The sequence below is a fragment of the Oryctolagus cuniculus genome, chromosome 13, assembly GCF_051225735.1.
Source record: "Oryctolagus cuniculus isolate XC-2025 breed Fujian yellow rabbit chromosome 13, ASM5122573v1, whole genome shotgun sequence".
Classification (NCBI taxonomy): Eukaryota; Metazoa; Chordata; class Mammalia; order Lagomorpha; family Leporidae; genus Oryctolagus; species Oryctolagus cuniculus.
In genome coordinates, this window is record NC_142879.1 from 102,245,396 (window position 1) to 102,258,825 (window position 13,430).

The following is a 13,430-nucleotide window of genomic DNA, read 5'->3' on the forward strand; positions in this document are numbered from 1 at the left end:
TAGAACAGATGAAAGAGTTGCCATTCGCTGAAGTAGGAAAAACTATATGAGGGGCTGCTATGAACAAGAACATCATTAGCACAGCACTAGGCTAAATTTTAAATACTGAATAAATGACCAAAGAGAAGTGTTGAGTAGGCAGGTTATTATCTAAAATATGGAATTAAGGAGAGAGATCTAAGTTGCAGTTAAAAATTCATAATTCATTTGCATAAACAAGATAGTGAAACCATGAGAAAAAAGATCAAAGACAGCCTTGGGAAATATCCATGTTTTAAAAGTAGAAGATGAGAGAAACAAGGGAAACAACACAGGATGGAGTAGACAAGAAACAGAAAGAGATTGGTTGAGAATTATATCCTGAAAGCCAAGTCAAGAAATGATCTTGAAGGAAAAGTGTTCTACAGACATAATAAACTGTTACAAAATCTAAGCTGAGACTTAATGCCCAAATATGTTTAGCTTGTCCTAAAATAGTCTGTCCACAAATATAACACCATAAGTAATTGTTATTTTCCTATTGTTTCAAACTATATTGACAAAATGTATTATTTGAAGAGAATTTTTTAAAGATGTTTTACCCTCAAAGGATCAAATATTTTGAGTGGTTAATTAAAATGAGAGCCTGTGACAGCACTTTGCCACAGAGGGTTAAGCCACCATATGAAGTGCCACCATCCCATATGGGCCAGTTCGAGTCCTGATTTCTCTGCTTCCAATTCAGCTCCCTGCTAAGGTGCCTGGGAAATCAGTGGAGGACTGTCCAAGTTTTTGGGCTCATGCAACCATATGAGAGACCTGAAACAAATGCCTGGCTTCAGGCTGGCCCAGGTCCAGCCATTGCTGCCATTTGGGGAGCAAATCAGTGGATGCAAGATCTCTCTGTATCTCTTTCTCTGTCCCTCTAACTAGAAAGAGAGAGAGAGAGAGAGAGAGAGAGAGAGAGAGAGAAAGAGAGAAAAAGAGAAAAATAGAGAAAAAAAGAAAGAAAGAAAGAGAGAGAGAGAAGGGAGGGAGGGAGGGAAGGAAGGGGGGAAGGGGAAAGGGGAGAAGGAGGGAAGAAAGGAAGGAGGGAAGGAATATTTAATGAAAAGAAAAGGAGACCTTGGAAAGTACTACAACATAGATTAAAAATCAGTGGCAATCCAGAGAAAACCTGTTTTGGAGGGGTTGTGGGAATGTAAACAACTGGAGTGAGTCCAAGAGTGAAGAGAAAGTCAATTTGAGTCAGTGAATAGAGACAGTTCTCCCAAGGAGATCACTGCTAAGGCCATGATCATTGAAGATCTATTTTTCTCCATGTTTAACTGAATTTTTCAATCCTCGCATAATGGTTTTAGGGAATATTTGCGATTCTCTAAAGTTGTTGGAACTAAAAATGTTCTGATCAAAGCAGTAAATAATTCATAAACTTAAGGAAGTGAATTCCTTGAAAAGTTCCTCATTAGGTATTATATAACTGAATATTATTATTCTGCTGATAATATTGAAAATCTAAATTTTTCAAGGGCGACTTTTGGGCTGCTTAAAAGCCAGGAGGCAGGAGATTCTTCCATGTCTCCCACATGGGTGCAGAGTCCCGTGCACCTGGGCCATCTTTGGCTGCTTTACCAGGCAAGTTAGTACAGAGCAGGATCAGAAGAGCAGCCAGGATTTGAACTGGCACCCATATGGGATGACAACACTGCAGGTGGAAGTTTAAGTTGTATGCCACTGCACCAGCTCCACAACTAGAGTTTTTGTAAGCTTTATTTGATGTCACTCCTGAAAAATACAGTATGATACATTCTGAAACATTCTTTAGCCTGTAGTCCATCTTCTAAAGGAAGATTTATTGCATTAGCAGTACCAATGTTTTGGCATAGGTTCAGTAAAACCGTGCCCAAGAATAAATCCAGCTGAATCTTTCCTAGTACTGTTCATAAAGTTTTATTGATATTAAGCCACACTAATTACCTTATAGTCTATGGAGGATTTCGCACCACAACTATAGAGACCTTCTGATGCAAAAAGCCTAAAATATTCATTATCTGGTTCTTTGCAGAAAAAGTTTACAACTCCTGCTTTAGCTGATCAAACATCCTTTGACGCATTTGAGAAGGTTTACCTAACAAACTGAAATGCTTATAAGGAATATGGACCACAGTATGCAAATACCCAATAATGCTCAAATTATTTTATAGATTCTATATTTTAATATTTAGGCTCAAATTGGGATCAAAACTCAAAAATAAAGTAGGTATTGGTTATAAGAAGTACAAGTGTCCCATGGACTCCCCTTTTGCAACTCAGCAGATATGGTATTTTAATAAAATATGCTTAAGATGCATCACCAAACTAGTCACATTAAATATTCTCTAGTTGTGAAAAAGCAGTGTACTATAGATAAAACCTCATTTTTAAAAATGGTTGCATATTGCATTCTTTTATTGGTATGACAATTTATTTCTATTTTGATTGGTATTTAGACTGATTCTAGGCCGGCGCCGCGGCTCACTAGGCTAATCCTCCGCCTAGCGGCGCCGGCACACCGGGTTCTAGTCCCGGTCGGGGTGCCGGATTCTGTCCCGATTGCCCCTCTTCCAGGCCAGCTCTCTGCTGTGGCCAGGGAGTGCAGTGGAGGACGGCCCAGGTGCTTGGGCCCTGCACCCCATGGGAGACCAGGAAAAGCACCTGGCTCCTGGCTCCTGCCATCGGATCAGCACGGTGCGCTGGCCGCAGCGCGCCGGCTGCGGCGGCCATTGGAGGGTGAACCAACGGCAAAGGAAGACCTTTCTCTCTGTCTCTCTCTCTCACTGTCCATTCTGCCTGTCAAAAAAAATAAAAAAAAAAAAATAAAAAATAAAAATAGACTGATTCTAAATTGTTGATAAACAATGTTATTGTAAATGTCCTATACATATGTACATGGGCAACATGTTTTATTAACCTATTTTCATTTTATTTGGAAGGCAGAGAAACAGATCTAGATAGACTAGCATATTAAAGATTTTCCATCTGCTGTTTCATTCACAAATACCCAGGACAGCCAGGACTGGGAAAGGATCCCCAAGGGTCTGCATTTCCACCCAGGTCTCTTAAGGGGGTGTGGACACCCAAGTACTGGAGCCACCATCTACTGCCTCCCATGAGATACACTCTTAGGAAGGTAGATAGGGGCCGGCGCCATGGCTCAATGGGCTAATCCTCCATCTGCGGCGCTGGCACACAGGGTTCTAGTCCTGGTCAGGGCTCCGGATTCTGTCCCGGTTGTTCCTCTTCCAGTCCAGCTCTCTGCTGTGGCCAGGGAGTGCAGTGGAGGATGGTCCAAGTGCTTGGGCCCTGCACCCCACGGGAGACCAGGAGAAGCACCTGGCTCCTGGCTTTGGATCAGCGCGGTGCGCCGGCCGCAGTGCACCAGCCACAGCGGACATTGGAGGGTGAAACAATAGAAAAGGAAGACCTTTCTCTCTCTCTCTCTCTCTCACTGTCCACTCTGCCCGTCAAAAAAATAAAAATAAAAAAAATAAAGGAAGGTAGATAGGAAGCAGAGAAGTATGGACTCAGACCACCTTCATATAGGAAGAGTGCATGTCACTGGCCCTGCAACATATTTGTATAAATATCTTTATCATATGTGTTTTACATCCTTAACACTAATTGTCCTATTACATCTTACATAATAGATGATGACAATACATCATAAATGTCATTAACTTATGGGTGTAGTAGGGTACAATAGACCATACTATGCTATCTTGTCAGGTTTAATCCCAGAGTGAAGTTGCTACAAGGGCAAAGAATGGTTTATTTCAAATTTTGACATGTGCTCTTAAGCTACCCTTCAAAGAGTCTTATAATTGTATTTACCAACAGTAGATAATAACTTTTCCCTCACATTTGCCAACTATTAACTTTTAAACAAATACTTAGCAGTATGGTTTGCAAATATTATTTGTTTCTTGATATATTTCTAATTCCAAAGCATGGAATAAAATCCTTAGTAAAAATATGTTAATCATAGATAATAACCCAATTAGAAGTGGCTTTATAGCACAATAAAAATCACATCACCTAATGTTAAATATTGCTATAGACTTACGAATAATATTCTTCACTCTTCTTAGTGGCAGATTGCTGGTTGTCAAGGTCCCCACTCTGTCTCTGCTGATTCAGTCCACAACCATCACTGTCCTCAGGAGGAGCAGCACTTTCATGCAAGTTTCTTAACACTTCCATTTCCTTACTTTGGCAACGCTGCCCTTTTTCTTCAAACTTTAATGAAAGTTTCATATTAAAATCGCTGTTAGTACATAAATATAAACATTTTTGTGTTCATTTATTATTCATTTTATGTAGCACATTTATTGCTACATAAATGTTTTACATACACTGTTTTCTACTACAGTGACAGAAAAAAATTTTGAACATCCTGCTACTGGTTGGAAAAAGTTTATCAATAATACTTTGGATATTACACATGTTACAATTCTTCAATAAAACAACAATGGAAACTGGAGAAACAATTCACCTCCAATAATTAGCTCTTACAATACACCACAGGCAATAGACAGTGTGCTAGAATCCTACAATGGTCTTAAAATGCTAATGTAAATTTCTGGTATTATTGATATTATTACTTTTTTTTGACAGGCAGAGTGGACAGTGAGAGACAGAGAAAGAGAGAAAGGTCTTCCTTTTGCCGTTGGTTCACCCTCCAATGGCAGCCGTGGCCGGCGCACCGCGCTGATCCAAAGGCAGGAGCCAGGTGCTTCTCCTGGTCTCCCATGGTGTTCATGTTCAGGTAGGGTTATGATAAATAACCCTACACTTCTTAAATATTTATTTACATATGAGAGAGAGAGAGCACTTTCATCTGTTGGTTCCTTCCCCAGATGGCTGCAATGGCAAACACTGGGCAAGGCTGAAGTCAAGTGTCAGGAACTGCATCCAGGACTCCCAGATCAGTAGTAGGGGGCCAAGCACTTGGGTCTTCCTCCACTGTCTTCCTCACGCCATTATCAGGGAGTCAGATTGGAAGTAAGAAGCCAGATTATGAATTGTCACCAAGTGGGATGCTGGCATCAAAGGTGGCAGCTTTACCCACTATGTAACGTCAGTTCCCTTTTAAAATATTTATTTATTTATTTGAAAGTAACAGAGAAAGACAACCCTATAACTTAACTACATTGTAATAAACTTTAATCCTGGAAACATCAATTTTGAAAAAATCTAGAAAGACCAACATTTAGAATTCAAGAAATTTCCTTACAACATTATTGGATAAAAAGATTAGCTATTATGCAAAATGAGCCCATTTTTTCTATTTTATGAAGGAAAGCTTATGAGCATAGTGCCAAGTGTATACAGTGAAAAACACAGCAGTCTCTAAGAAAACAGGACAAGCAGTGGCATATGAATATGCCACACATCATAAGCAACAACTTCTGTTTAAGTGCTTCACACAGAAATGAAGAACCAAGCCAGAGTCTGATATAACTAGAGAAAGAACACAATTAAAGGGACCAAAAATTCACTAGGTTAACAAAGGACTGATTTGCTAGGAATCATCCTGATGGGAGGATCTAAAATTCTTTTTAACTGGGTTTGCTCTTCAAAGTAACAAAAATTTTAAGATTGTTGATACTGGCACAAGGAATTAATTGTCCAAGATAATCACGTTTAACGTATTTTTTATCCAAGAACTGTTGAGGAGGAAGATGTACTTCATGGAAGTTCAAAGTGATTACTGCACCTAAGACACTCGCCATGAATTCTAGTCAATGAAATGTATTTGTGCTGCATGTTATATACTTTAGTTTCAGCATTACAGCTCATGGAAATTTTGGTGCATTCTGCTTCATTTCTGAATTTAAAACTTTTGACAATTCTCCAAAATGTCAAAGATGGTACTTCCTCATTTTATGCTTTTATTTCTATCCACATTTCACTATCTAGTATGTTTATTAACCTGTATGGAAGCAATAAGAGAAACACGTAAAATATGTCACTTTCTGTCATTGTCACCTGGATTTTATATTAACCATCCAGATTTACAGGATTTGACGATGCAGGTCTCTAGTAACAGCAAGGAGGCTTCCCCTCTGTGCTCTAAGCTATTTTTTCTCTCATTGCTTTTATAATTATTTTTTCCATAGACAATAACTTTTAAAGTATTCACAGATCATTAAAACTTTAATAGTATAACATTCTTAACCATTGGGTTCACAAAGGTGTAAAACAAAGCTTTAGAAAACTATGTTGCCAGGCCGGTGCTGTGTCCCTGGGCCCCTGCACCCATGTAGGAGGCCCGGAAGAAGCTCCTGGCTCCTAGCTTCGGATCAGCGCAGCTCCAGCCATTGTGGCCATCTGGGGAGTGAATCAGAGGATGGAAGACCTCTCTCTTTGTCTTTACCTCTCTCTGCAACTCTGTCTTTCAAATAAATAAAGTAAATCTTAATTTAAAAAAAAACTACGTTTCCAGCAATATTTTTCCCTTTAGATCCTGGGATATTTGATATTCAGAAAAGGGATACATGCTCACTAAAATATATCCGTCCAAGTTTGCCACACCTCAAAAGAGGGAATGTCATGAATTGTTAGTGAGAGATACTGAAAAATAAGCTTCCCTCATTTTACAGTCACTAAGCATATAATTTCATAGATGGAAGGCATGAAGTAATTAAGTGTTCTGGCCCCATTATCTACCGATAATGGGAATAAAACTTCAAAAGGTTAAATGATTCAGACAAAGTACACAGAGTGGCTTTTCCTAGCATTTTATGGCACTAACAGAAAACACACATTCTATAACACTGAATCAGATACATTACCAGAGAAAATAACCAAATTAATCACAGAAATGAGCAGTGTGACTTTGTCAAAATACTCCAATGCCTTCAGGGTGAGGAGCGTGAAGAGAGGCTTTATCTACCCTTACCTATAAGAGGATATCTGTAGATTTTTACATACCTATAAAACTGTAAGTACTCCAGAATGTAGCATCCTAATTTAGAGACAAACATTGAACTTCTGGTGGTGGTTTATGATACTTATAAAAGTCTAATTCACCAGAAATATTTGTGTAAGCATAAAAGTTACATGAAAGTGTATGTAAGTGTTTGAAAAATCTTTAAAATAGTCATGTTGGAACACAAAGTTCCATGTACTTTAACTGAATCAGATAAAGTTGTACAATAGACAAGGCACAATAAACAGACTCACTATGCTTGTAATATGTTTTACAACACTCAAGGCCAGGTACATGCTAATATTCACTCTCAAACAATGGTTCCTTCCCATGGTATGCTCACTGGATCCCACATATTCATATTTTAATATGTAATCAATACAATTCACACAAGATGATCCAAGTAGTTGGTTTCCTGAACCCGCATAAGGGACTCAGATGAAGTTTCTGGCTCCTGATTTAGGTCTAGCGCAGTCCTGGCCAAGGTGGCCAATTGTGGAGTGAAACAGTTGATTAAAGCTCACTCTTGCTCGTGCTCTCTCTCTTCCTCTCTCTCTCCCTCCCTCCCTTCTCCCATATCTCCCTCCTCCCTCTTCCAAAACTCTGCTTTTCAAATAAATAAGTGAATCTTTAAAAAATAGATAACTGTAATTTATTGTTAAGCCAATCAAAATGGCTAGGGCTTATTAAAATTTTTAAAAAAATCTTTATACTTATTCTGGTTCAGAAAGTCATAGAGTATTCAGTTAAATTATTTGCCCAGGTTAAAGGTCACTGGGAAGAATTAAATAATAAAAACTATGAAGATTTTTTTAACTGTAATTTAGAGAGCAACATCATTGTGTACATAAGCTTTTTCTAGGTAGAAAATCACAATGGATCAGGTAATTGACACAGGCAAATAGTAGAGTATCAACAAGGGAACCTCTTTGTATTTTGCAAGTTAAACTTTTTCACCAAGGCCAGAAACTACTTGTAATGAGACTACCTCATTCTTTTTAAAAATCTACTTTAATGTATTGGAAAGTCAGAGAGAGGGAGAGAGGGAGAGGGGGAGAGAAAGAGACAAACTCTGCTGGTTCTCTACAACTACCCACAATAAGCATGACTAGGCCAGGCAAAGGCCAGAAGCTGGGAACCTAAAGGTACATCTCTCACAGGAGCGTGAGAGAAACAAGTACTTGAGCCATCACCTGCTTCCCAGGGTATGCATTACTGGAAGACAGAACTGGAGCAGCACTTGGACATAAACCCTGGAACTGTGATATGGAATGTTAGTATCCCAAGTGGTATCTTAATGACTATGACAAATGTCCATCTTATCCTACCTCATTCTTAAACCTACACATATTTTGCTGCAGTACTTCATTTTGATGTTTTGTCCCTATGTGAGGGAGAAGAACAAATAATTTCTTTTTTTTTTTAATTTTTTTTGACAGGTAGAGTTATAGACAGGGAGAGGGAGAGACAGAGAGAAAAGTCTTCCTTTGATTGGTTCACTCCCCAAACGGCCGCCTCAGCCAGTGCTACGCTGATCCGAAGCCAGGAGCCAGGTGCTTCCTCCTGGTCTCCCATGTGGGTGGAGGGCCCAAGGACTTGGGCCATCCTCCACTGCCTTCCCGGGCCACAGCAGAGAGCTGGACTGGAAGAGGAGCAGCTGGGACTAGAACCCAGAGCCCATATGGGATTCTGGCGCCACAGGCGGAGGATTAGCCAAGTGAGCCATGGTGCCGGCCTGTGTGATAGGTTTTTAAAAATGTTATTGAACACCATATCTAGAATTGTTTGCCTCTTTCAAGAAAATGATTAGCTATATTATACAACAGCTTCTAAGATTTTGTCTAATAAGCAGTTAACATGTTTTTTAATTAAGCATTAAATTATGATCTTTTGATACATATATACACACCTACATATATTATATACATATATATATCTGGTATGGAAAGTCATTTTGATTGGTATATGCTATGATACACACAAAAATATGAAATCAGAAGTTTACGTTTTTACATACCTGCTTATTTTCACTTCCATCAAGCCATTCTTGTTCTTCCTTGGGTGCTGTTTTAATGTCATTATTTGTTGGAGAAGACTTGACATTTTTTAACTCAAGTTCTGTGCTTTTATATTGATTAGTATTGCAGTGAGGAAGGAAATGCCTCTTGAGATGTTTTGGTATTGGTTTTAACTTGATTCTGCCTGTAACTACAAAACACTAGACTTTATTATTTGAATCATATGCTTCAATTGTTTAGTTTGGGTAAGTCACAAGTCCAAAATGTTTTCTGGGCCACTGAGGTGAGGCACATATCCAGGGTCTAATTCAATTAGTGATATTTTGTTTAATATTTTTTTGGCATTTACACAGGTAACTCTAGTGCCCCTTACAGATCTATATTTCTACTTAAATATGTTAATTATCAGTGAGAGGAAAGCTACAATCTTAAAAAAATAGCAAATAACTCATTTTATCAATCGAAAGCTTAAGCTTAATCTTTCATTGAATATTTAATTCTTTAAGAAATACCTCTGGCCGGCGCCGCGGCTCACTAGGCTAATCCTCCGCCTAGCGGCGCCGGCACACCGGGTTCTAGTCCCGGTTGGGGCGCCGGATTCTGTCCCGGTTGCCCCTCTTCCAGGCCAGCCCTCTGCTGTGGCCAGGGAGTGCAGTGGAGGATGGCCCAGGTGCTTGGGCCCTGCACCCCATGGGAGACCAGGAAAAGCACCTGGCTCCTGGCTCCTGCCATCGGATCAGCGCGGTGCGCCGGCCGCGGCAGCCATTGGAGGGTGAACCAACGGCAAAGGAAGACCTTTCTCTCTGTCTCTCTCTCTCACTGTCCACTCTGCCTGTCAAAAAAAAAAAAAAAAAAAAAAAAGAAATACCTCTGACTTCCAAATTATCAGCAAACAACTTGAGGAGACAGCAGATATCTTCCTGTGTACTAAATATAATCATGTAAGCCACTCAGAAGTTTATGCTAAATACCAGCCCACACAAAATTATCTATACTCTTGTCTCTATTGTTTATATGTGAACTCGAGCTCAAGAATAAAAATGATTTTCTGAATTATATCCTGTTGACTTTAGGTGGCATAAGAGGAGTAATCCAAAAGTGAACCCTGGAACAAAATGATGTTTGAAAGTCACACTATGAAATTATGCAGTCACACAGAAGTGCTCCAGGGTTAAAATTCTGTGCTCTGATTTCCTCAGCTATTACTTTTATCTGTCCATGAGATTCCATGGATATTGATGGGTTTTTGGTCACAGAGTTAATAAAACAGTTATGTATCATCAATTGTCAAATTTGTATATCTTTGACAACTCTTATTACTGAGAATCAAAGGATAATCAAACTAGTAGGCAGCTGGGGGCAGAATCACAGTCTGAAAAACTTAAAAGTTATTTTTTCAACCATAAGAATGAAAATAATACAAATAAGATTAACATATACAAATGCATTAATTAAAAATTAGTTTAGTTCCAATATAGAAGCAAAGTACACAGAATTTCAGAATGCTCTAACTGGTATTTATCTGAAATATTTTTATCATTTTGATAAAAGATAAACTATCATATTTAAATATTTTAAGACAAGTCTAGAACAAAATCAGAAAAACAGAAAAAATTGTTATAGAATGCTATTATTTAATAAATATAAATTTTTAAATACAACTTTTGGATGATAGTGGTTCTTCCCCCCATAACTTCCCTCCCACTTGCAACCATCCCATTTCCTACTCCCTGTCCCATCCTATTCTTTATTAAGATTTATTTTTAATTATCTTTATATATAGAAGATCAACTCTATACTGAGTAAAGATTTCAACAGTTTGCACCCACACAGACACACAAAGTATAAAGTACTGTTTGAAGACTAGTTTTACCATTAATTCTCATAGTACAACACAGTAAGGACAGACGTCCTACAAGGGGAGCAAGTACACAGTGACTGCTGTTCTTGATTTAACAATTGACACTCTTATTTATGATGTTAGTGATCACCTGAGGCTCTTGTCATGAGCCGCCAAGGCTATGGAAGCCTCTTGAGTCCACAAACTCTGACATTATTTAGATAAGGCCATAGTCAAAGTGGAAGTTCTTTCCCACCCTCAGAGAAAGGTATCTCCTTCGTTGATGGGTCGTTCTTTCCACTGGGATCTCACTCACGGAGATCTTTCATTTAGGTCATTTTTTGCCAGTGTCTTGGCTTTCAGTGCCTGAAATACTCTCATGGACTTTTTAGCCAGATCCAAATACCTTAAGGGCTGATTCTGAGGCCAGAGTGCTGTTTAGGGCATCTGCATTCTATGAATCTGCTGTGTATCCTGCTTCCCATGTTAGGGCATCTGCCATTCTATGAATCTGCTCTGTATCCCACTTCCCGTGTTGGAGTGTTCTCTCCTTTTTAATTCTATCAATTATTATTAGCAGACACATATTATTTATGTGATCCCATTGACACTTAATCCTATCTTTATGATCAAATATGAACTTAAACTAGTTAAACTTAAACACTTTAACTAGTAAGATAGCATTGGTACCTGTGAACTTAATGGGATTTGGAGTCCCATGGCAAGATTTTAGCTTTACCCTTTAGGAGTAAGTCCGAGGGATCATGTGCCAAACTGTACATCTCCTCCCTATCTTATTCCCACTCCTATTTTTTAACAGAAGTCAATTTTCAATTGCATTTAAACACCTAAGAATAACTGTGTATTAAGTAAAGAGTTCAACCAATGGTATTAAGTAGAAAAAGAAAATATTAAAAAGAATAAAATAGTAAGCTGTTCCTCGATAGTCAGGACAAAGGCTGATCAAGTCATTGCTTCTTGTGTCAGTTTCACTTTTACAGGTTTCCTTTTAAGTGCTCAGTTAGTTGTCACAGATCAGGGACATATGATATTTTTCCCTTTGGTACTGGCTTATTTCACTCAGCATAATATTTTCCAGATTACTCCATTTTGTTGCAAATGACCAGATTTCATTTTTTACCACTGTGTATTATTCCATAGAGTACGTATTTCATAATTTATCTATCCAGTCTTCTGTTCATGGGCATTTAGGTTGATTCCATGTCTTCATTATTGTGAATGAGCTACAATTAACTTTGAGGTACAGATAGCTTTTTTATTTGCCAATTTAATTTCTCTTGGGTAAATTCTGAGGAATGGGATGGCTGGGTCGTGTGGTAGGGTTATATTCAGAAGAAATAAAACTTTAAAGGTGATTCCATCACCAGGGACTGCATTAACATTTGGGTAAGACTACAAAGGGTTTCAAGTAGTAATTCTAAATTCTGATCCAAGTTGGTATGTTCAGGTGCCAAAAAATCCAATCAAATAATTTTAGGTGTTAATTGCAATTTTCAATCCATTCTCTTAAAAGTGCAGAATCAACTTTTTCAGAGAGATATGCCATAAATACTATTAGTTGTAACAGTTAATGGGTCATGGATATTGGAATGTAGGACTCTGCATGCTTGTACTTAATTTTCCCAGTTTTCATATCTAATAAACTAACTATGAACAGAGCAGTCCACTAAGTAAAGGATCTCCAAATACTCACAAGGATTTTAATGGTAAAAAGAACCCTAAGATGAGAATGTTTAAGAGTTCTAATTTACAATTAAATTATTTGGGGACACTAAATCAGTTCTTAAAGAAAATTTAAAGTATATATTTTTATTCTATATTGACACATCATTGTGGCATAGAATATGTTGTTTCCATATGTGTATTGTATTATACAATGTATAATGATCAGATTAGATCATTATTAGCATACCAGTCACTTCAAATATTTATTCTTTGGGAAAATTCCAAATCTTATTAACTATTTTGAGATTGCAGTTCCTCTTCTGTGCTTTAAAATGATTAAGTATTGTCTCTGTTCTCTGTAATCACACACACACACAAATGAGAGTATGCTAATCAGAACATCACTAGGATGGAACAATTAAAACAAATGAAATTTAGGAATAATGTTCCAATTTAGGTAAAGATCAGAATTCTATGACATTTTAAACCATGAAAATTTTAATATCTTAATTAACTTATGTCAATCCTAATAAAAGATAGGAATTTTAAACTAGGCACTTCAGGGTATCAAAAAATGAAAGGTATTTTTTAGCATCTCAGTTAAAGGTTACAGTCTCTAGATGAGAAATATATTTTTTTCAGACATGAATCTGAAAATGATATCTGCATTATTTGTGTCAAAACCTTTTATCAAATCTGCAGACAAAAATAATTTTTAGAATGAAGATTGAAGGCATTTCAAATACTGTGTTTCTTTCCAGATAACATTTGTACTGCAAAATTACCTTGTCTGCATGTTTGTACTTCATTCATTCCCACTGATGTTGCCCAAAAAGGATGTATTGCTTCCAGACGAGGCTGAAGGAGTTTTGAAACAAGATAGTTAACAATGCATATTTCATATAATATGTATTTAATTAGAGAAAAATGTAAAATA

At 37.7% G+C, this 13,430-nt stretch overlaps 1 protein-coding gene across 1 annotated transcript in view; it reads right to left on the minus strand.

Annotated features, from left to right (window-relative positions):
* The window catches only part of LOC103352168 (uncharacterized), an 82,930-nt gene that overhangs the window by 3,380 nt on the left and 66,120 nt on the right, over positions 1 to 13,430 (minus strand). The window contains exons 21-23 of the mRNA XM_089311279.1: positions 13,279 to 13,351; positions 8,967 to 9,157; positions 4,082 to 4,254 (exon numbers count right to left, since the gene is read on the minus strand). Coding sequence (XP_089167405.1) covers positions 4,082 to 4,254; positions 8,967 to 9,157; positions 13,279 to 13,351 — 437 coding nt within the window. The remainder of the gene's footprint in view (positions 1 to 4,081; positions 4,255 to 8,966; positions 9,158 to 13,278; positions 13,352 to 13,430) is intronic.